The 21,244-nt window shown below is 39.4% G+C and overlaps 1 protein-coding gene across 2 annotated transcripts in view; it reads right to left on the reverse strand.

The window, feature by feature from the left end:
* Nucleotides 1-21,244, reverse strand: part of LOC122996596 (multimerin-2-like) — a 35,229-nt gene that overhangs the window by 9,105 nt on the left and 4,880 nt on the right. The window contains exons 2-4 of one of the 2 annotated variants that reach the window (XM_044372143.1): nt 14,186-14,280; nt 10,808-10,894; nt 5,545-5,967 (exon numbers count right to left, since the gene is read on the reverse strand). In XM_044372143.1, coding sequence (XP_044228078.1) covers nt 5,545-5,967; nt 10,808-10,894; nt 14,186-14,280 — 605 coding nt within the window. Of the gene's footprint in view, nt 1-5,544; nt 5,968-10,807; nt 10,895-12,740; nt 12,988-14,185; nt 14,281-21,244 lie in introns of those variants that run through there. The other variant, XM_044372144.1, reaches the window with a different exon arrangement.

The following is a 21,244-nucleotide window of genomic DNA, read 5'->3' on the forward strand; positions in this document are numbered from 1 at the left end:
CAGGACGGAGACGCTGCAGGGCTCAACGCCTCCGTCTGATCCTGGACGCCCACACACACACCCCACTGAACGAAAAAGACTCTTCTCACAGAAGCATCATCATCATCATCATCATCATGGGAAAAGCTTATCCAGCATATTTAAAGCCACTAAAAGAAAACAGAACGTTTTAAAAATGTTCTTGAAAAGGAAATCTGTCAAAAATAAAAACAGCAGCTGATTTATGAACGTGATATTTTGAGTCACAGAACACAGTGAAATATAAACAGGACAAATATATATATATATATATAAACTGTATATTTGTTGTTCTAAGTTTTGTACCCTTGAAGTATCATTTTTAAACTACAGCAGGAAGTTACTTTATTTATTTATTTATTCGTCTTTTTAAGTTTTTAAGCTGCTGATTGAGGTCGAGCTGATTTAATTTACTGGTTTTATCTTGTTAAGGTTTTTTTTTTAATGTATCCAGCTGGTATTTGTTTGTGTTTTGTCTGTTCTGTTATTCTGTTAATTAATTCTATATTTCTATAGTCTGCTTTGTTCTTCTATAGTTCTAGTAGTAGTCAAGTTCTCTCTGTTAGGTTTATATTATCATTTTACTGACCTACAAACATAATGATTATTGTATTTTATTTCTGTCTGCTGTTAATAGTTGTGTGTTTGTGTGTTTGCTGATATGTTTGCTTGTGTTCTGTCGTAAGAATTCTTGTTTTGTTGTAGTTTTTGTCTTTATGGCGTCTCGTCGTCTTCGTTCTGTAAATCTTTTATCAGTTTATAGGTTTAAAAACATCTCATCAAAGGACTGCAGGTGAAAATTAACGAGCTGACTGACGCACATTTACACAACAGCTGATCCATGTGTGTCGTCCTTTTACATCCTTATGTATCTCCAAACTTCAGTCTGACAGGAAGTCCAGACTCACCGCTGCAGGAAAATACAACAATAACAAACTTTTATCAGCATCTTCAGACAGCTGTTAACTCTTCATACTGTCACTCAGCTGTGTGTCAGAGTTCTTCATCAAACCAGAAATACTCTTCATCACCAACTGCAATAAATCAGCTGATTTAAAATAACCTCATCAAAGGATGAAGATTCGTATCAACATGCAGATGATGTTTGATATCAGATATAATCAACTGGACTCATCAATACTTTACTGTGAAACGCTGAGATCGGTCTCATCAGACGGAGAAACAACAAACTGGAACTTTTAGAACTTTTTGTTTGAGGGTTAATGTTCAGGTTCAGTTTGAGGTGACGAAGGTCCTCAAAGGTACAGAAAGACAAACGTGTGTGTGTGTGTGTGTGTGTGTGTGCCTTCAGGTCACAGCTGTCACTCTCCTCAGAGACACAGTCCACACACACACACACACACACACACACACACACACACACACACACACACACACACACACACACACACACACACACACGCACACGCACACGCACACACACACACACACACACACACTGACCTCAGCCTCTTTCATCACAACCTGTTTTCATTACCACAAACCCATATGCTGCCTCGTACAGAGAGGTCAAAGGTCACAGTACACTGAGGCCAACATGCGACAGGAAGTTCCAGGTCACCTCCAAGCTGCAGATGGGGGGGGGGGGGGGGGGACGTTTGGTGGTCGAAATCAAACACGCTGCCTCAGCTGGCAGCGTTTTCTGTCTAATGACTGTCAGTGTGATTTACGGGAGGCGAGCTGAGCGACTTCCTGCTCGGACAGAAACATCGTCCGCTACACAAGCGTCCTCTGTGCTTCTGTTTGCTGCTTTTACCGTTTTGTTGTAAATGTCACAATTAAAAGAAAGAAAGACGACACTTTAATGATCCTCGCGGGGGAAACGGGGTCAACACACGAGTCTCAAACTGAACTTTACATCGACTCTGATGTTCAAACTGTATTCCTGTGTGACTGTTGTCTAAAAAAAAGGTTTAATTAAAAGGTGCATTAATTAAGATTTGAGACATTAAGTAATGATCAGATGAATATCTCATTCATACTGTCGGTAACCCCGCCCCCGACCGCCATCTAACAGAGGTTATAAAGTGGCGTGATTCAAACAGACAGCGATGGATGATCCTGCAGCCGCTGCTGGCCAGACTGAATCCCAGTCAGCACCAGTTAAACCAGACAGACGGAGTTTCTTTGCACAAAGAGAGCAGGACAGAGAACGAGCTGAAACAAGGATCAACAGGTTCGGTGTTGGAGAACATTAAAGGATCATTCTGGTGATTTTTTATATTTTTCTTCTTGTTAACAAATCTCATATTTGGATCCAAACCAACAATGAACTGATCTACTAACAAGTATTGTGAGTGTATCAAAACCTGATATATCTTATTAAAAACACGTCAGTGAGTCACACAGCTGCACTGGATCACATGTTCCTTCATCATGAAGACTGTAGTTTGTTTAGAAACGGCTCCAAAGAGTAAAAATAGCGTTAAGATAGTAACACGCCACTGCACATGCACGAAACGCAGTTCCACTTACAGCTAGCTTGTTGCTAGCTTGTTGTGCTACAAATCACAACCTCTGGACTTTGTGCTAAATTATAAATTTCTATAAAGAACTTAAGTACAAAGTCCAGAGGTTGTGATATGTAGCACAATAAGCTAGAGAAGCTGTAAACAGAATGTGTTTTTAATAGTTTTTGGACAAGAACGGAGGAATAAGATATATCAGGCTTTGATACACACACAATACTTTTCAGTAGATTGAGATTTGTTGAGAAAAATACAGAAAATCTCCAGAATGATCCTTTAAAAGAGGCCAAAGGACTGAAACTTGACTTTGCTTGATGAAATTTATGACTGTGTGCTCTACCAGTTTCAAGTCTTGTGTCAGGAATGTAATAACTGTCGTTAATGAGATCAAACAAACAAACAGCAACGAAAAGAAAAACAGCAGAATGTTCCTTTAAGTCAGAGGTCAGGGAGAACAGAGCACTGTGGGAAAACAGGCTCCATACAGGACGGAGGAAGTGTGTGTATGTGTGACATAATGCACATGCTGGTCTGGTGACTCAATAGGGATAATATAGTCATCTTATAGTCACACGCACGCACACACACACACAATGCAAGGACAGAAGAAAGGGAGGATTTCCTGCGGAGGAAGTGTGTTTATATGTGTGTCACTGCAGAGGAATGAAGCTCGATGTGAGTTATAGTTATAGTGTTTTAATGCAGCTCAGTGTTCTAGTTCGCTGGTAGGATGTGAAGGAGACATGAGGATTATTAATATCTCATCCTTCTGCCTACACACTGAGATGCAGACTCAGGGATTTCCCAACTGATGGAACATGTGTAAGACCAATATGTGGGGGGGGGGGGGGGGCAGTGGTCGAGCGAGCTTGAGAATGAATGAAGAGAAGGAGTGCTGGTAGCGAGAATGCCAATGAATCTGATCAAAAAAAAGTTATTTTCTGATTGTTTCACAGCGGTTACGCTCTGGAGGTCAAATAAACACACCCACACCCCCCCGCACACCTCCGCCCGACCCTGCAGCTGAACGCCACACCATCTGATTTGGTCTGAATACGGCCTTACTGCTAACCTTTTCCTCTGCTCATTCTGACGCTCGCTCTCTCGCTCTCACCACTAACTCGCTTACACTCTGCCCTATTCCTTAAAAGGAGTTACACTACCTGCAGTTTCCCAGGCAACGACACCAATGTTGACTTGACTTGGCGTGTTTCGAAACAGCGCTGTTCAGAGGCTCCCAAACGCGATTGATTTCCAAATGAATGGATATTTGGCGTTATTTTTGGCATTTAAAAAAATATTTTTTGTTCTGGCGGGGGTTCTCGTTGGCTTGGCGGCCCGCCAGGTCTGTACTATTATAAGGGAAACACTGATGTTACTGCTTTGGCTGAATGGAAACCAGTTCTCCATCTCTGTAGACAGATAACTAACGCTAATCTGTTGAATTAAAGGACATTCATTCATTTAGTAGGCAGTATATATGACAGAACATAAAGCTGTGATGTACATAGATGGTAATGTAGTCCGCCATTGTTGTTGTGCTTAAAGTTCTTCTTTTGCTGCTTCTTTTTTCTAGTTTATGAGTTACATACTGGTACCAGCACCAGGTTCCAGCTGGTGGAAAAGAGGATATGTGGGGTCGTTATAAAGGTCATTGATACTACTTGGTTCGTTAGTGCTCCTGGTTGTCATAACGACAGTCATTAGAGTCGTTGGAGCCACATGAAGCCAGATGTGAAAGGTTGTTAAGTCTCCTGGGAAGGAATGAAAGGACAGCGTTGTAGTTGGGGGTTTTTTCTTAGTGATGTCGGTGATGGTTTCTCTGTTTAGACGTAAACAAACTGTCTTAAATGTTTCTTTATCTTTCAGGTGTAACTGCTGAGTCTCCACCTGAGGACACTGTGTTTCTCTGTTCATGTGAGCTCCTGACTGCTGTGAACTCGACCTTTAAACGCAGCAGCGTCCTGTAATGACGTCTCATGGCGGCAGAGGTCGCTGTTTCCGATGCTCAACTAAAGTTACACAGCCTCACTTTAAAGATTCATAACGATTCTCGAATTACAAACAAGAACCATCTCAGAACTCTGGAGGATATTTACTGAGAGTTTGTGGCTCTTTTTTTAGGGGATAAAAGCTGAATTGCGTTTCTCTTTATTTACTAAAGAGGAGCAGCGACAACACTGAAAACTGCAGGTTTGGGTTCATGCAAGACGTATTTTAAGCCGTTTCCCTTTAAATATGAGGAAATGTATACAAATATCAAACACTGTCGTTCAAAAATACTCCAGTACAAGAAAAGCCCTGAATTCAAAATGCTGCTTAAGTAAAAGTAAAGTATTATCTGCAATTTGTACTTCAAAAGTAAAAGTACTCATTACGAAGACTGTTATATTATTACAGTTTATCATATTAATTGTTTCTATCATAACAAATACATGTGAGAACATTTTAATGTGGAGCCAATTTCAGATACTTTAGGTAGATTAATAATAATAATAATAATAGTAATGCATCATATTATATAAGTTAGTTTATAATAGTAGTAGTAATAATAATAATAATAATAATAATAATACACTATTTATATGGCACCTTTCACACAGTGCATAACAAATTTAAAGAAAGTAAAGGGCAGACAAATTTAAACAACAGAATATTAAAATATATTATTTTATGTCCAGTAAGTTTATGAAAACTAACTAAAGCTGTCAGATAAATTTAGTGGAGTGAAAATACTCAAGTACAAGTACCTCAAATCTGTACTTAAGTTACTTTCCGCCACTGGAAACTGAAATTTACCGTCTAAGAAAAACAAGTTCAATCACACAGACTCTATCAGAGAGAGACAGCAGGTGTGTTTTCATTCAACATTTTCAATTTGTGGATAAAAAAAAAACAACAAAACTACAAAAAAAAAAAATCGCAAAATATCTAAAAAAAAAAGTCATCCTGATAATATGTGTAGTCTCAGTAAACCCTGTTGATGTTAATCTGTGACAGACTGAGTAAACGTGTCCTATAAGGAACCAGAACTCACCAGTAAGTGGAGGTTCCCGCTGCCGGTGGTGGTCGTGTGTGTCGGCGGGGCGGTGCGATCTGTGATGCGGGTGGCGGTCGTGGTCTTGGGGGTCGGTGGAGGGGTGGTGCGATGTGCGAGGGAGGACGTGGTCTTGGGGGTCCGAGGAGGGGTGGTGCGATGTGCGAGGGAGGACGTGGTCTTGGGGGTCCGAGGAGGGGTGGTGCGATGTGTGAGGGGGGACGTGGTCTTGGGGGTCCGAGGAGGGGCGGTGCGATGTGTGAGGGGGGACGTGGGCGTGGCCTGGGTCCGGGGTCGGGTGTGTCGTGCTGGTGTTGTTCGGGTTGTTGTAGCTGGCGTCCTGCAGCTCGCCGACGGGCCCCTGGTGGTCGTTCTGCTCTCGGTTCGGGTCGCCGTGCTGCTGCTGGAGCGACGCGTGAACACCTGAAACATGAAGTTTCATCTTTAATAAACAGAGAGATGAAAGAAGCTGCACCTTCAAGGTTCATTAAATCATCTACAGCTGCAACTAATGATTGTTCTTGATCGATTAATCTATAAAATGTCAGAAATGTTTCCCAAAGTCCAAGATTTCATCCTCAAATGTCTTGTTTTGTCCACAAAGATCTTCAGTTTACTGTCAAAGAGACTAAAGAAACCAGAAAATATTCACATTTAAGAAGCTGAATCAGAGAATTTTCCTGATCAACCAACTCTGATAAACAACAACATGAAAACTGAACGACTGCATCAAAGTAAAACAGATTAAACTTCATTATATTCATTATTTACTTCACTGTGTTTATGCTTTTGGCAGCAGGTTTTTCATACTAATAAAGCTTCATTGAACTGAACTGAGAGAGAGAAACAGGAAGTCAGTCAGACAGGTAGAGAGTGAGACGGAGGGGCTGATGGGAACAGGCTGATGTATTCGGGGATTTCTCAGTCGAGTTTCCTCAGTTTGTTTCTGGCTCTGAGTTGATTGTTAAACTTTCAGTCGGTGACAGAATCAGAGCGACGGCAGGAACACGGAGCTCTGTGTCAGTGACCTTCAGTCAGCGCCGAGGGCAAAAAACACACGAACACAGAGAGAGAGAGAGAGAGAGAGAGAGAGAGAGAGAGGACGACGTCCTGCGGTGTCATCACATCCGTCTCCATCGTCCACATCAGCAAAGACTCGAGACCTTTCTGTCTCCTTCACTTTTATCATTTCAGCTCGACTTTATCACTAAAATCTGAACATTAATCTCCAGACGTGATGATCCAAACGAGAACAAATACATTAAATATCATTTTTTTGGCTGAGGCATGAATGTTGGTTTTGTTTTGAATCACCAGCTGACTTGTTTTGGTTCTGTCATGTTGTTTCTGCCTTTTGAACGGAGCTTCAAACCATGTGTTCAAAACTCAACCGGAGCTTCCAGACAAACTTCCTCTCAGTTGTTCTGCTTGATGTTACACAAACAAATTAATTCTATTATTTTGTTTGAGGAAATGTTGGATTCCTTGAATATTAATCATTTCAGAATGTTTCTCAAATGTTATTTTGGAAGGTATATAGCAAGGCAGTGAGAGTAAATAGTTGTTACCTGGATGTGACTCCAGTTCAACCAGTTACATGTGTGAGCTGGCGGCGTCACGGTAACTACGTCCATATTTTTATACAGTCTATGTGTAAAACACGTCACTACTGGTGCGCCAGGGCGGGAGTGTCACCACAGACACCAGATTAAAGACTCTGTATACTGTGAAACACTGAATCAGCAGCTTTTATATATATATTTATATATATATATAAATTTATTTATATGTAAAAGTTTTGCACTGCAGCTTTAAGTGTTGAGAGAAGTTCATTGTATCTGAGAATGTTAGGAAGTGTGTTTTTGTTATAATACATTTGTCTTTATATTCCACATAATGTTATTATTTTATATTTGACTGTATTGTTTGTTGTCAGATAGTAAATGTGCAGCTTTTATGTCTTGAATTGATGTTTGTCTGATTTTGTGAGGTTTGTTCTGTCTGTCTAAAAAAATGTCATAAAAATAACTAATAAAAAATAAATAATCCAAATGAGAAAAGAGAGGAATAAATAAAAATGTAAATATGCTGCAGAGAGTTTCTGAGTCTCTGCATGCTGTTTGGTTTAAATAAACATCTCATATATACTCCATATATATTTTTGTTTACAAATTATATTTTCCTCAAACTAAAACAAACATCCTGATGGTTTGTGAGAAAAGTTTTTAAACCACCATTTCAACTTCTTTCAGTTCATGTTTAATTTCTGAGACATTTAAAAATCTTGAAAGGACATTAAAAACTTTGTGGCGGCGATGCATCTCTCAGTGAACAGGAAGTGGCCACAATAATAGAAACACCTGTGCGGTCCGCTGCAGATCTCATCAGGCGTAAAAGGTTGTAAAGTTTATTCGTGTTGTCACACAGTTGATGACTCAACTCTGAGGCGTCTGAGTCGTATTTTGAAAGGTGTTCCTGTTATTGTGTCCCGTATGTGTTGATGATTTAATTACATGGAGTCAAGCTCACAGGAAGTGGGTTCAATCAGAGGCGTGGTGGGAGCGGACTGTACCAATGTCGAGGTGTGTTACGGCCTCTTTGTTTGTCTTTCTTTGTTAAATCCAGCCTCTAAAGGCCAAAGGTCTATTTTAGTCTGACATTTTTCCAAAAACACGGACTGTTTTGATTCTCAGAGCTCTCCGAGCCTTTAATGGTAGAAATATGTCATGTTATGTGCGCTGAACGTATCCAGCAGTGTTTTCTGTTTACAGCTTTAACAGAACTGAAGTTAAACTGTCAGAAGATCTGATAACAAGGTTTCTGCAGCTTTTAAATTTAACATCTGTTTCATGGTCAAAATATGAAAGCTATCAATAAAAACTGTTATTTAGCAAGTGCAATGTATTACTTCCTGACAGTATATAACAATCATTCCTAATAATAAAACTAGTGATTCATTCATCACAACCTGGACGTGAACAAGCTGCAGAGAAACAATGAATGAATGGATGATTGATTAACCAATTAGACAATAATTCATTCATTTAAAAAGGTCAGAGGTCTGGAACTGTAGAATCAGGGATTTTCCAGCCAAGTTTTACTAAAAATCACATAAAAAAACATTTTATAAATAACATACACACAATATTTAAGACCTTCATGAATGGAATTTAAGACTTTTAAATAACTTCTATGGTCTTTTTTGAGGAAACTTAAATTAATGCTTTTTTAAGACTTTTCCAGACGTTCACATTTACCTCCAAATGTCTCAACACTGAACTCTGAATGAGGAGGTGACGTCACAGTTTTGATGCAGAAGGTTGTAAATGTTGGTCATAAATCTACTGAGGTGACCTGACGTACCTTTAAATTCCCTTTGAACCAAACTCTCATCCAAACAAAGAGCATCTAAACTTCATCTGACCCCAGAGGTGGAAAATAACTAAATACATTTACTCAAGTACAATGTTGAGGTACTTGTACTTTACTTGAGTATTTCCATGTGATGCTACTTTCTACATTTCAGAGGGAAATATTGTACTTTCTACTCCACTACATTTATTTGACGTCTTTAGTTACTTTTCAGATGAAGATTTGACACAATGGATAATATAACAAGCTTTTAAAATACAACACATTGTTAAAGATGAAACCAGTGGTTTCCAACCTTTTTGTCTTTTGACGTCTTACAAAAAGCAGTGTGTAGTCGGGGTCACATTTCACATGTCTATGAGTTGTTAACAGCTCCACCAAATAGTGATTTTTCCCTCTAAACTTCTCACATGCTTTCATTTCAATAAATGTTCAAATGATCCAATATTTCAGCAAAAATCAAAGATTAGAGAAAAAGTCCAAAAACTGAAAACAGATTTGTGTATCAGAACTTTGTTTTTTCTTCTTTCCTCTCCCATTAATCATCTCACCACCCCTCAGATTTATCTGCTGACCCTTTGGAGGGGCCCGACCCCTAGGTTGGGAACCACTGGACTAAACTAGCTAACTGTATATAAAGTAGTGTAAACTAGCTCCACCTCCAGCAGCTACAACAGTAACATGCTGCTCTAACACTGATGCTTCACTATTAATAATCTAATGATGTCATATATAATAATATATCAGTCAGAGGGACCAAACCACTACTTTTACTGCAATACTTTAACTACATCAAGCTCATAATACTTATGTACTTTTACTGCAATACTTTAACTACATCAAGCTCATAATACTTATGTACTTTTACTGCAATACTTTAACTACATCAAGCTCATAATACTTATGTACTTTTACTGCAATACTTTAACTACATCAAGCTCATAATACTTATGTACTTTTACTGCAATACTTTAACTACATCAAGCTCATAATACTACATAGTACTTGCAGTATTGGTTCTGCTGTATGTGGTCCTGATAGTCTGGCAGGAGAAACCGTCATGAATCGTGTCTCTTGACTTGTGCAACAAAAGAAAACAACTTGGTTTCAGTGTGAAGTTGTGAGTGTGAGAGTACAGGGTCACCGTGTTGGCAGCGTCTCAACTGTTCCTCTGAGTGTGTGTGTGTGTGGGTTGTGGGTTGTATTATGGGATGTAGCTTTTCCTGCACCTGAGCACAGAGCAGCGACTCTCCCACCTACTGCTCCCTTTACTTCATCAGGTCCCTGTAACGTTAGTTTCTAATGTGAGGCGGCTGTGACCTCTGACCTCTGACTGCAGCAACAGTGTTTCTGAGTCTGAGTCACTGTGTTTACAGCAAGAGGAAGTTCGAGTGGGAGGGTGGGAGGGGGGAGCTGACCTACGAGAGCAGCTCGCCCACACCCTATTCCCCGGGGAGGGAGGAGGAGGAGGAGGAGGAGGGAGGAGGAGGAAGAGGGGACAGTCAGACCTTCTCCTGACCTGAGCTGAAGGTTTATGGAAGCAAAGCGTCGCTCTGCACTTCACAGCTTCCTCACTTTGTTCAAGAGGCAGGAATGAGTCAGACTGTTCTGACACTAAAAACACATCAGTGAGTCACTCCGCTGCTCTGGTCACATGTTGCTTCATACCTGAAGACACAAGGCACTGTCGTTTGTTTAGATACGACTTTGTTTAGAGTAAGACGGGTCTTAAAGAGACGTGTCTTTAAACTGGAAATCATGTAAAGATATTCCAGTAGAGCCCCAGAATAGAAATATAGAGCTGAAAATATGCGTCTTTAAAGGAAGACTTGTCATTTTGAATGTAGTCTAACTGCAGTAGTGTCTGTTGGCGGCGGCGGCGGCGGCGTACCTGCATCACGGAGCTCCTCAGGTGACCTTCGAGGTTCAGATCCTCCAATCACAGCCGAGCTTCCAGAATCCAGCTGAGTGTCAGGAACTGTCAGACAAACACACACGTTTATCACGTTTATTCACTCCAGTAAAAAGAGGAGAGAAAATATCTCAAATACCATAAAAGCTTTTAAAAAAGGTCAAAGGAAACACTTTTATTTATCTTTGAGAATATTTTCATTTGAGTTTCAGGAGAAACAAAAGAAAAAAAACTGAGTGCGGAGGAGAGGATGTCCTCCTCCTGATGTCTGGTAAACACTGCACTTTCCCACACACACACACACACACACACACACACACTCTGGACTTAATTAAGTTTGTAAAAAGGACGTTTAACAGTGAAACAGTGAAAGTGACGGTGAGTTAGAACCTGTTTTTATTAATGAAGCTGAAATGTTTTAATTACTCTTAATTATTCTAATTTATGACATAAAATAAAATATATGTTATAACTGTAAACTGGATTGTTTAATCATTTATTGTACATTATTATATTCATATTATTTATGTAAATCATGTCTCAGTGCAGAGCGTGGTTAGCTTAGCTTAGCATAAAGACTGGAAACAGGGGGAAACTGCTAGCGTGGCTTCTGTGCAGTGAGCTCATTGGTTGGAAAGCTCGCTGTGACATAAAGACTCTGTTTGCATCTCGCTCCCACAAACATAAAATATCAAAATGCTCCTTTAAGAATCGGAGAGTTCTGAACACACAGACACATGTTTAGATTTAGTGTGTAAATGTGTGAATAAACCTCCAGAAATCTGTTTAGAAATCAGAGAGAAAGACGCTCCGTCGGTGCTTTACACTCTGAGTTACAGTAAATAATTCATTAAACATACAGTGAGTGAGCTGATTGAACCAAATATAAAGATGAGCAGGAAGCTAATGAGGGACACGCAACCAAAGTTTGTGTTCAAGGTGATTAAACCCAAACTTAATGTATATAGAGTTATGTCTTCCATAGGACACTAACTCCATAATCATACAACCTTCTTGTCAGTGAATGAGTCATAAACATGAAATCTTTACGTCTCTACCGTCTATCCCATAAGATCATGAACGCAGCATCATTCAAACACCTCTCTGGACTCTTCATTTACTGTTTCTTTGTTGTTTTTACTGACTAAAGTCCATTTTCCTCCAGTGTTTTGGGGTGAAACACATGTTGCTGTTGAATCTTTTAAAAGTCCTTTGTTTTTTTTGTTGTGCTGTCAGCAGAACAAACTAACTTCCATTCAGCTCCATTGTGGTCTGAAAAAGGACGTCTTGATTTTCTTATAGCTTGACAAAACATCAGAACATTTGCTATCAGGCTGCAAGGAAAATACATGATTCGGCAAAAAAAGCTGAATAATTATTATGTAACTTCATGGGCTGTTATGGGGGTAGTCTCACTACAACCTGACTGGACAAACACAATGTTAGTGATGGAGGCCAAAATCCACAGTGTGTCCACACAGTCATTTCAAAGTCTGTGTGAAGCTTCTATTCAGCTTCAGCAGTCTGAGTTAGTCATATCAAGTGGATATCTGACACATTTACAGTCTTTTTAGCATCAAATTCCCTCTTTGTATTTCCTCAGACAGTGTTTCCCTGTTGAGCTGCAGGTGGAAGTATAGTAACAAAAAGAGGAACTTTGGCACTAAAAAGACTGTAACGTTGAAAGATATCTACTTGATTTGACTCATTTGGACGCTGAAGCTTCATATTAGCTTCAGATAAACTTTGAAATACATTTTGTCCTCCATTATGAAGAGATCTTCTAACGGTCAGTATGAACAGGAGGAATGATTACAGCAAGAAGTTGAAGACTGACTGTTGGTTTAACTTGATAAACTGTGAATTCGTCCTTTAATCTGTGTGTTCGCGTTCAGCTTCTGACTGAACTCACCACAAACTGCACTTCTGTTGTTTCTCTTCCGTCTCCTCTCGTGTTTCATGAAGCTCTGCGATAAGCGCGAGGTGTTTTCGCTGCGCACGAAACGCTTTCAGCTCGTGCGGACGCGTCAGTTCGCGCCGTCTCGACCGAACACGCGGCTCTGTTCGCTTGTCGCTGACGGTCTGAAGTTTTCTTCAGTGACAGTCGTCTGAACATCATGTTACCATGCAGACAGCAGCTAACAGCTGAGTCACGTGACCTTTATATCAGCTAAACACAGGGGTCAGGTTGTCGCTCACAGGTGAATCTATGATTATCCTTCCTGTTTACGACCTCAAAGCATCATGGGAACAGTAGTTCAAAAACTGAGAGCACAAATATCCCTAAATGGAAAACAGATGACAAACAGAGAATGATAACAGGAGACAACATATTATTTTTTATCAGTATTTTTATGTATATATGTCTAAATGTGATATTTATAACATCACTGATGCTCAGAATCTTATAGACGCCTGTTGAGAACGTTGTTAATTTACTGAAAAGACTTGAATGTGATGTCAGCGTGAAGGTATGACATCATTACTGTCATTTAATTTAGGCATCTACAGACTCTAATTAACATAATGCAGATTATCTCATCAGTTTATTTATTATTTATTGATTTCCTTCTTACATTAAGTAAAATAAATTCATTTAAACAGGCAGTTTAATAATGTTTAGTTTGGTTTGCGCTTTAAACAAAGTTAAATAACACAATAGTTTTTCAGTTTCGTCAATATTTCTACGTTTTGATCACAGGTCAGTGACTCAATTATTGTATATTGTAGTTTTATTCTTTACTAATCATATTTTTATCTGAATGATATTTGTTGTCAGCTTCAGTTTTGTTAAAAGTAAATAACCTCATCAGAGGATCAGTTGATTTTATGTTCTTTTATTAAACATGATGTCATATCTTAATAATTAATTGTGTCGTTTATTCATTTTTACACATCAACAGAAAGAGACGTCATTTACCTCTAACTACTAGTCAGTAGTTAGTAATTCAGTAAGTCAGTAGTTAGTAAGTAGTACTAATTTACTTTTTTATAATTATGATAAAAATCTGCTTTATATTTTTCTCCAAACTGATGAATCTCCTGACTGAACGACCACAATGATCGTCTGTGTTTGTCTTCGTTAAAATCATTTAGATCAAATTACCTCAGAATCTGTTGGGTTCAGACTGAGTTACATGAGGCTGGAAATAACTAAGTACATTTACTCAAATACTGTAATACTTATGTACTTTTACTGCAATACTTTAACTACATCAAGCTCATGATACAAAGTCGATCCTAATGACACTTCAACACGAGGCGCCCTTTGTTGCTCGCATCTATCAGGTATCATCATCATAGCTGTTGTTGCTATGGCTTGTTGCCACGGTAACGGAGATGCTTCTCCTGACTCACCTGTGTCCTTGTAGTTCTGTCCTCCGTGTCCCGGACAGCAGCGCCACAACACGTCGGTGAAGATCTTCTGCGTCTGCTTGTAGCGCGGCTTGTACCTGCACACACACACACACACACACACACACACACACACACACAAACACACACACACACACACACAGAGTCAGGATACTGATCCTGTGATAACATTTTCACAGTGTTTCAGGAAGACGGATGAGATAATGAAAAAGACTTCAGGAAACACACACACACACACACACACACACACACACACACACACGCACACACACACACACACTCACACACACACACACACACTGCAGAGTCGTCAACTGCTGCTGAATTTGCTTGTTGCAGTTTGTCGTCGTCTGCTTCCTGTTTGGGGTCAGAGGTCAAACACGGTGACCGTCAGCCGAGTAAATTGAATCTAAAAGAAATTCTCGCTCTCAGTTTTATTTTATTTGTGATTTTGGTCAAATTTTATATTCATTAATCAAAATTTACAAGCAGGAAATAATTTCATGTACCAACAAAAAGCTGTTAAGACATTTTAAAGCTGTTTTTTTTCCTGATTGTTTACCTGCAGGGATCAATACTGACACAGTCCTGCAGTATTAGTATCTAGTGACGACACTGTAAAGCAGCTCAGAGTTTAACTGCTGTGGTGTGTTGCTTTATAAATAAAAAATAAACCTTAAATAAATAAATACAATGTAAAAACCTGTAACACCTGTAATATTTACAAGGTTTTTATTAGTTGTGTCATGTTGGTGCAGCTGCTGTATTTATGTTGTATTTATATATTTACTTGTTGTATCAATAAAGTTTATTGTAAAAGAAATTATTTTGAATAATAATAATGTGTGTGAGTGATGAGGTCACAGGACTTCAGATGAGGTGTGTTTGGTGTTTTGTCACCCTGCTGGACCTCTGACTCTCCACGTGTGTGTCCAGATTTTTTGTGTGTGTGAATGTGTGAGTGTGTGTGTGTGTGTGTGTGTGTGTGAGTGTGTGAGTGTGTGAGTGTGTGTGTGTGTGAGTGTGTGTGTGTGTGTGTGAGTGTGTGAGTGTGTGTGTGAGTGTGTGTGTGAGTATGTGTGTGTGTGTGTGTGGGTTCAGTCTGGATCAGATGTTTTGTTGAGTGTATGAAGGTTCATCATCCTGATGCAGGTTTTGATGGTTTTTGTTTGTTTTTGTTGTCGTGTCAACAGATGGTTGTTTGTGTTGTGTTGGCTGCAAACATCCTGTTTACTCTTGTTTGTTGTATAAAGTATCTGTGAGCTGAAACTGAGAACCCCCCCCCCCCCCGCGCGCGCGGAGCCGACCCTGCGTGGTGTTACTGTGTGTGTTTGTGTGTGTTTACTGGTATGTTGATGTTGGACTGTTTGTCTCTCGGCTTCCTGTCTGCTGACGGTGGCACCAACAGCTCTGAGAGTTTCGGCTCCACTTTCATGTTTCACAATCGCTTCTGTGTCTCTGGAAGTGACTCTTCACACAGACACGACACAACGTGGACTCCAGATGCCACGCTCGCTGAATCTCATAATCTTTTGAGAAATCCAAACACCACCGCCTGCATAATCTGTCTCACTCAGAGGACATTATACTGGGACCACACCAAACATCACTTTTCCCCTGATGTCACATGTTCTATGTTCTGTGTTGACCCAATGAAAATATCCAGATGTTGATGTCAAATATCATACAATAACATTATTATACATCCACCATCCACTTTGACCTCTGACCTCTGACCTATAACTAGCATGCAGTACATGAATATTACACATAGAAAAAAAGTTGCCTATGAAGATAATTTAGGCAGTGAAAATACTATCCACACACACTTTAAAGGACAAATATTCTGCACATTTCCAGCTCTATATTTATATTCTGGGGCTCTACTGGAATATCTTCACATGATTTCCAGTTAAAAACTCCTTATTTATCTTCTACTGGTCCTTTATGCAGCCCCTCAGTTCAGCCTCTGTCTGAAACAGGCCGTTTTAGCTCCTGTCTCTTTGAGGCCCGCCTCCTGATGAGCCCACTCTGTTCTGATTGGTCAGCTTTCAGGAAGCTTCCTCCGGCTCCGGAGGCTACGTAAACAAACTATAGTAGCAGGATTTCACTTCTTTTTCTCCTTCTTTACTCCAAATGTCAACTTCTCACATCCATCCGTACATGTTGGAGCTGAACAACACATGGAAACGCCTTAGCAACCACCTTAGCAACCACCTTAGCAACCACCTTAGCAACCAAGGCTACAGAACAAACATTTATGAGCATGTGCAACACGCCAATGTCAGCGCATCAGCAAGGTAGACAAAAATGTCACAAACAAAGTGTTCAGAGCAGGTTGCACCCTGACTTTTGACTTGCAGGCAGCTTTTTTATATACGTTGCCTCAAGTTTCTGAACTTTGACCGTGTTTAACATCTGACATCAGAACAGGAAATAAATAACACAAACCACAAAAAGCAGAATATGCCAGAATATGTCCGTTTGTGGGCATGTATGATGAGCCGACGTCATCGCAAGGAGGAAGTAGAGGTAACTTAAAAAACAAAGGAACTAGGGCAGCTGAATCCTGGGCTTTGTCTTACAGGCAGCATTTTTACATTTGTCCACCTTAAGTATTGGAACTTTCTCATCATTTCTCATCTTTCCCCATCATGTCCCCTTTATCTTTTCACGCTGTCAATCCAAAACTAGATCTCACTATGAGACTCTTTGACTCTGACAGAGTCTGAAATTTAAGACCAAATTCTCACAATGTGAGACAAACCAATGAATCAGAACAATAAACGCCATCTTTGAATAAAGTTTAAAGGGGAAAAATCACTATTTGGTGGAGCTGTTAACAACTCATAGACATGTGAAATGTGACCCCGACTACACACTGCTTTTTGTAAGACGTCAAAAGACAAAAAGGTTGGAAACCACTGGTTTCATCTTTAACAATGTGTTGTATTTTAAAAGCTTGTTATATTATCCATTGTGTCAAATCTTCATCTGAAAAGTAACTAAAGCTGTCAAATAAATGTAGTGGAGTAGAAAGTACAATATTTCCCTCTGAAATGTAGAAAGTAGCATCACATGGAAATACTCAAGTACAGTATAAATACCTCAAAACTGTACTTGAGTAAATGTACTTACATGCAGTAAACGTTCACCATTGTGGTTGTTTTACACTCTAAAGGCTTTTAAACTCTCCTGCAGCTCTTTCATGCACAACTGAGTTTCAACATTTGAGCTGCTGAGAGGAAATTTGGGGGATTTGAAGGCGCTGGAACAAAATCAGAGAGTGAATCTTTAATCTTCTTCTTCAGGTTAATTTATCCTGTCAGACTGAATGCTGGGCAGCCAAATCACCCCTAACTGTAGCCGCCGGGATGTTTGTGTTTTATCTCTTTCTCTGCTCATCTGCTCATCTTTTCTCCTTCACGTGATACACGCTGCGTTCTCGTGCTCCTCGGACGTTCCCGTTTCTTGAGTTGGGAAGTTGTTCTTCCGACTTTGTTCATGAGCTTGTAAGTCATAATGTGGAAACAACACGGACACTACAAAGGAGATGTGTTGTGTTTTGTCCCTAAAACCTCTAAAATATTGCTTTACCTGACCTGTTATCAGGGTTACACAACGTTACAAAGACAGCTTTTTATCATTTAAGAAACATTGCAAGAGTCAGACCCTTCCTTACTTTAAGAAACTCACTCATGTCTTTGTTTTTTCACGCTTACATTATTGTAAAGCACTTTATACTGGTTTACCAAATAAAACCATTGGTCGGCTGCAACTCATTCAAAATTCAGCAGCAAGAATTTTAACCAAAATTCTTAGCCTAAAGGCGAGGACCCTGTTGTTTTTCATGTGTTTGTTTCTTTGTTTCTTTGTTTATTATTACGCCACTTAAACCCTTAATTTGACCCCCTAAACATGCTCAAAAACTCACCAAATTTGGCACGCACATCAGGTCTGGTGAAAAATTTGATAAAATCTAAAAATTTACCCCTAAGGTGCCAAAATGTGCTCTCTAGCGCCACCTATGTAACTAAAATGGCCACCACGGCCCGTAGGAATGTCGCAGAGAGATCAAACCAAAACTCAATTATTTGTCTCATCAAGACCTACAAATCATACACTGACACCCCTGACCTAAATCCAACAGGAAGTCCGCAATTAGCCTTTCAAAATAAGACTTTGCCCCAATTTTGGCCACAAACAAACACTATCTCCTCCGAGGGCGTTAATGGTATCAGCTTCAAACTTTAATAGGTGACTTATCATACTGTGCTGAAAAAAGTTGTTAAAAACTTTGTAATAACTTGAACGGTTTGGATTTTATAAGCCCTGAAAGTTGCAGTCCCACATCACCCTTACAATGTAAACCAATGGGGAGGCAATCTATGGGCATGAACTTTGTGTCAAACAGAGGCTTCTGACGTCTAAACTATAAGTCTGACCACTTTCAAACCTGTATCAATGGATTTGCCATGAAATTTCCTACTAAAATATGATTTTTAATGTAAGATTTGGCCAAAGTGGGATTTATGAGGATATTTCACAAGAAGCGTTCTCTAAAATCCTCCTCTCCAACTGCTCCTGGTGATGTCACTCCCTCAGTGCTGTGAAACATTCCGCAATACACACTCATTATAAAATCACAGGAGGAGCAAGAAAAGACTTTAAAACTCACACTCTAATATCTCAAAAACAATAAAAGATAGAAAAAACATGTAAATTCAAGATTTGTAGGTCAAAGTCTCGTGACTCATTTAAAGTTCAAATGAAGTTTGTATCTAAAACTATGTGGAAGCAGTAAATGTTCAAAAAGGTGTGGGTTCACTCACACTCTCCATTCAAATATATGAGTATTTTTCTGTGTCCAGCTGCAGTTACTTATTGTCTCTACACACCTGACAGTACACATGTCAATCAAACTTTCAAAATAAAAGCACACCACACTTAATATCCCTCATTTTTAAAAAGTGAAATGATCTGATCCCTACGGGCCAGAGAGCGAGGTCCCGACCAACGCTGCTTGCAGCTTTAATTTATTGTATTTATGTTTCTCCTTTCTTTTAATATTATAAAATATCTTTTTTTTGCCTGCTTGTTTGTTTTTACCTCTTTCTGTAAAGCACTTTGAGCTGCATTTTATGTTATGAAATGTGCTATATAAATAAAGTTTATTGTCATTTATTATTATTATTATTATTATTATTATTATTATTATTATTATTATTATTAATGATAATAAATAACTTTTCTAACTAATTGAAGTTACTCTAAGTACAACTAATGTTTACAACCTAATATTACAAAGTACATGTGAACAAAATATGTGAATTAGTATAGTAGTAAGTTTTTTGCCACATTTACTGTCGTCCGCCATGTTTCTGAATAGATGACGTCATATTTAGTTGTTAGTTGTCGTTCCGACTTAAGGAGGCGTTCATGTGATTTTTCCCAGTTGGGATCTCATTTTTCCAATTATTCCGACACCACATGAATGCCACAACAGATTAACCTCTGATACACTTCACAGCTCAGACTCCTTCCTCTGGCCTTGTTTAATAACAGAATTATCACCCGTTTATCAGTTGGTTATCTGCTTTGTCACATTTGTTCATTCACTGAAGTGAAAAAATGAGGAAAAAAAAAAAATCCTCCTCTGGATCCTTTGAAATCTCTCTGAGCTTTTGTTCTGAAGTAAAACACCGTTTGACCTCAGCAGTAAAAACCTTGTCATTAAAATGTTAAGTATGTGCATCATTTTCCCTTTAAAATGTGGACAAATAGGAAACAAACGTTTAATATCTACAGAGAAAACAACAATGCAAGAGGACCAACATTTTGGACCAAAAATGCTCAAATCTTGTCTTTTCTGTCTCACAGTGTCACTCTGAAGCTGTTTTTCATTTCATTCGTGCGTGGGTTTGTTTAGGAGCTTCGTTCGAGAGCCTGATTCGTCCTGAGAGAGAGAGACGGAGGCCGACAGCAGCTGCAGGAGTCCGAGAGGTCAGATTCAGATTTGAAAGATGTTTGTGAACAAGCCAGAGTGAGAATAATGAGCCTGGAGACCGGAGGGATGTGTCGCAATCACACAGCGATCAACTTCTTCTGCTGTTAGTGGAGATAAAGATGTAAAGTTTGTCCTGAAGGAGAATCATTCACATCTAGAGGGTTCATCCTCTGGTGAGCAGGAATATCTGCAGTAAATTAAACACTTTCAGAGTGTTTTACTCTTTTTTTTTAATTTACTTAATTTATAAGTTTACAGCAGAGTCACTATATGTGTCAGAAATGTCATCATGTGAGAAGCAGTTCACACGTCTGTCCTCCAGGAGACGCTGTTCGTTTCCTGTTTCCTGTTTATTATTGTAGCCATGACGACGAAAGAAGTAGTGACTTTAACCCACAGCACGTTTCTTTAACCTTAACGAAGTGATTATTTCAACCCAAACCATCAACTTTCAACCAAACCAGACTTTAACCACAGTCGTTCTGGAGTCACATGATCAAACCACAGATCAGCTGAGGGGTGAACTATGAAGTGAGATTAGTGGGTTAGTGAGGTGTGTTGAGCCTGAAGGGTTTTCAATGTCATGAAGGTGTCTCTCTTTTAACCTGCTACATCACCATGGTAACTCTCTGTTAACCTGCTACATCACCATGGTAACTCTCTGTTAACCTGCTACATCACCATGGTAACTCTCTGTTAACCTGCTACATCACCATGGTAACTCTCTGTTAACCTGACTACATCACCATGGTAACAGATCTGCTGATTGTAATTGTTCTGTATCAGCCGGCGAGGATCAATACGTTTAGTGACGTCAGAGCGACACAGATGCAGCTGTGAGAACTTTTACTGGAGGAAAAAGTCAGAAATTTGCTGATTCTGAACAAAGATCTGAAGTTATAAGCAGCAACGTTTTTCTCTGGTTTCACAGCTGATCCTGAACGCATCACAGGGAAACGTCTCTGTTAAGGGGAGTTCTGCTTTATTTTTTCAGACAGTTCAGATTTCTTCAGCTACTCCTTCGTCTTCAGAAT

The sequence above is a fragment of the Thunnus albacares genome, chromosome 14 (assembly GCF_914725855.1).
Source record: "Thunnus albacares chromosome 14, fThuAlb1.1, whole genome shotgun sequence".
Lineage (NCBI taxonomy): Eukaryota > Metazoa > Chordata > Actinopteri > Scombriformes > Scombridae > Thunnus > Thunnus albacares.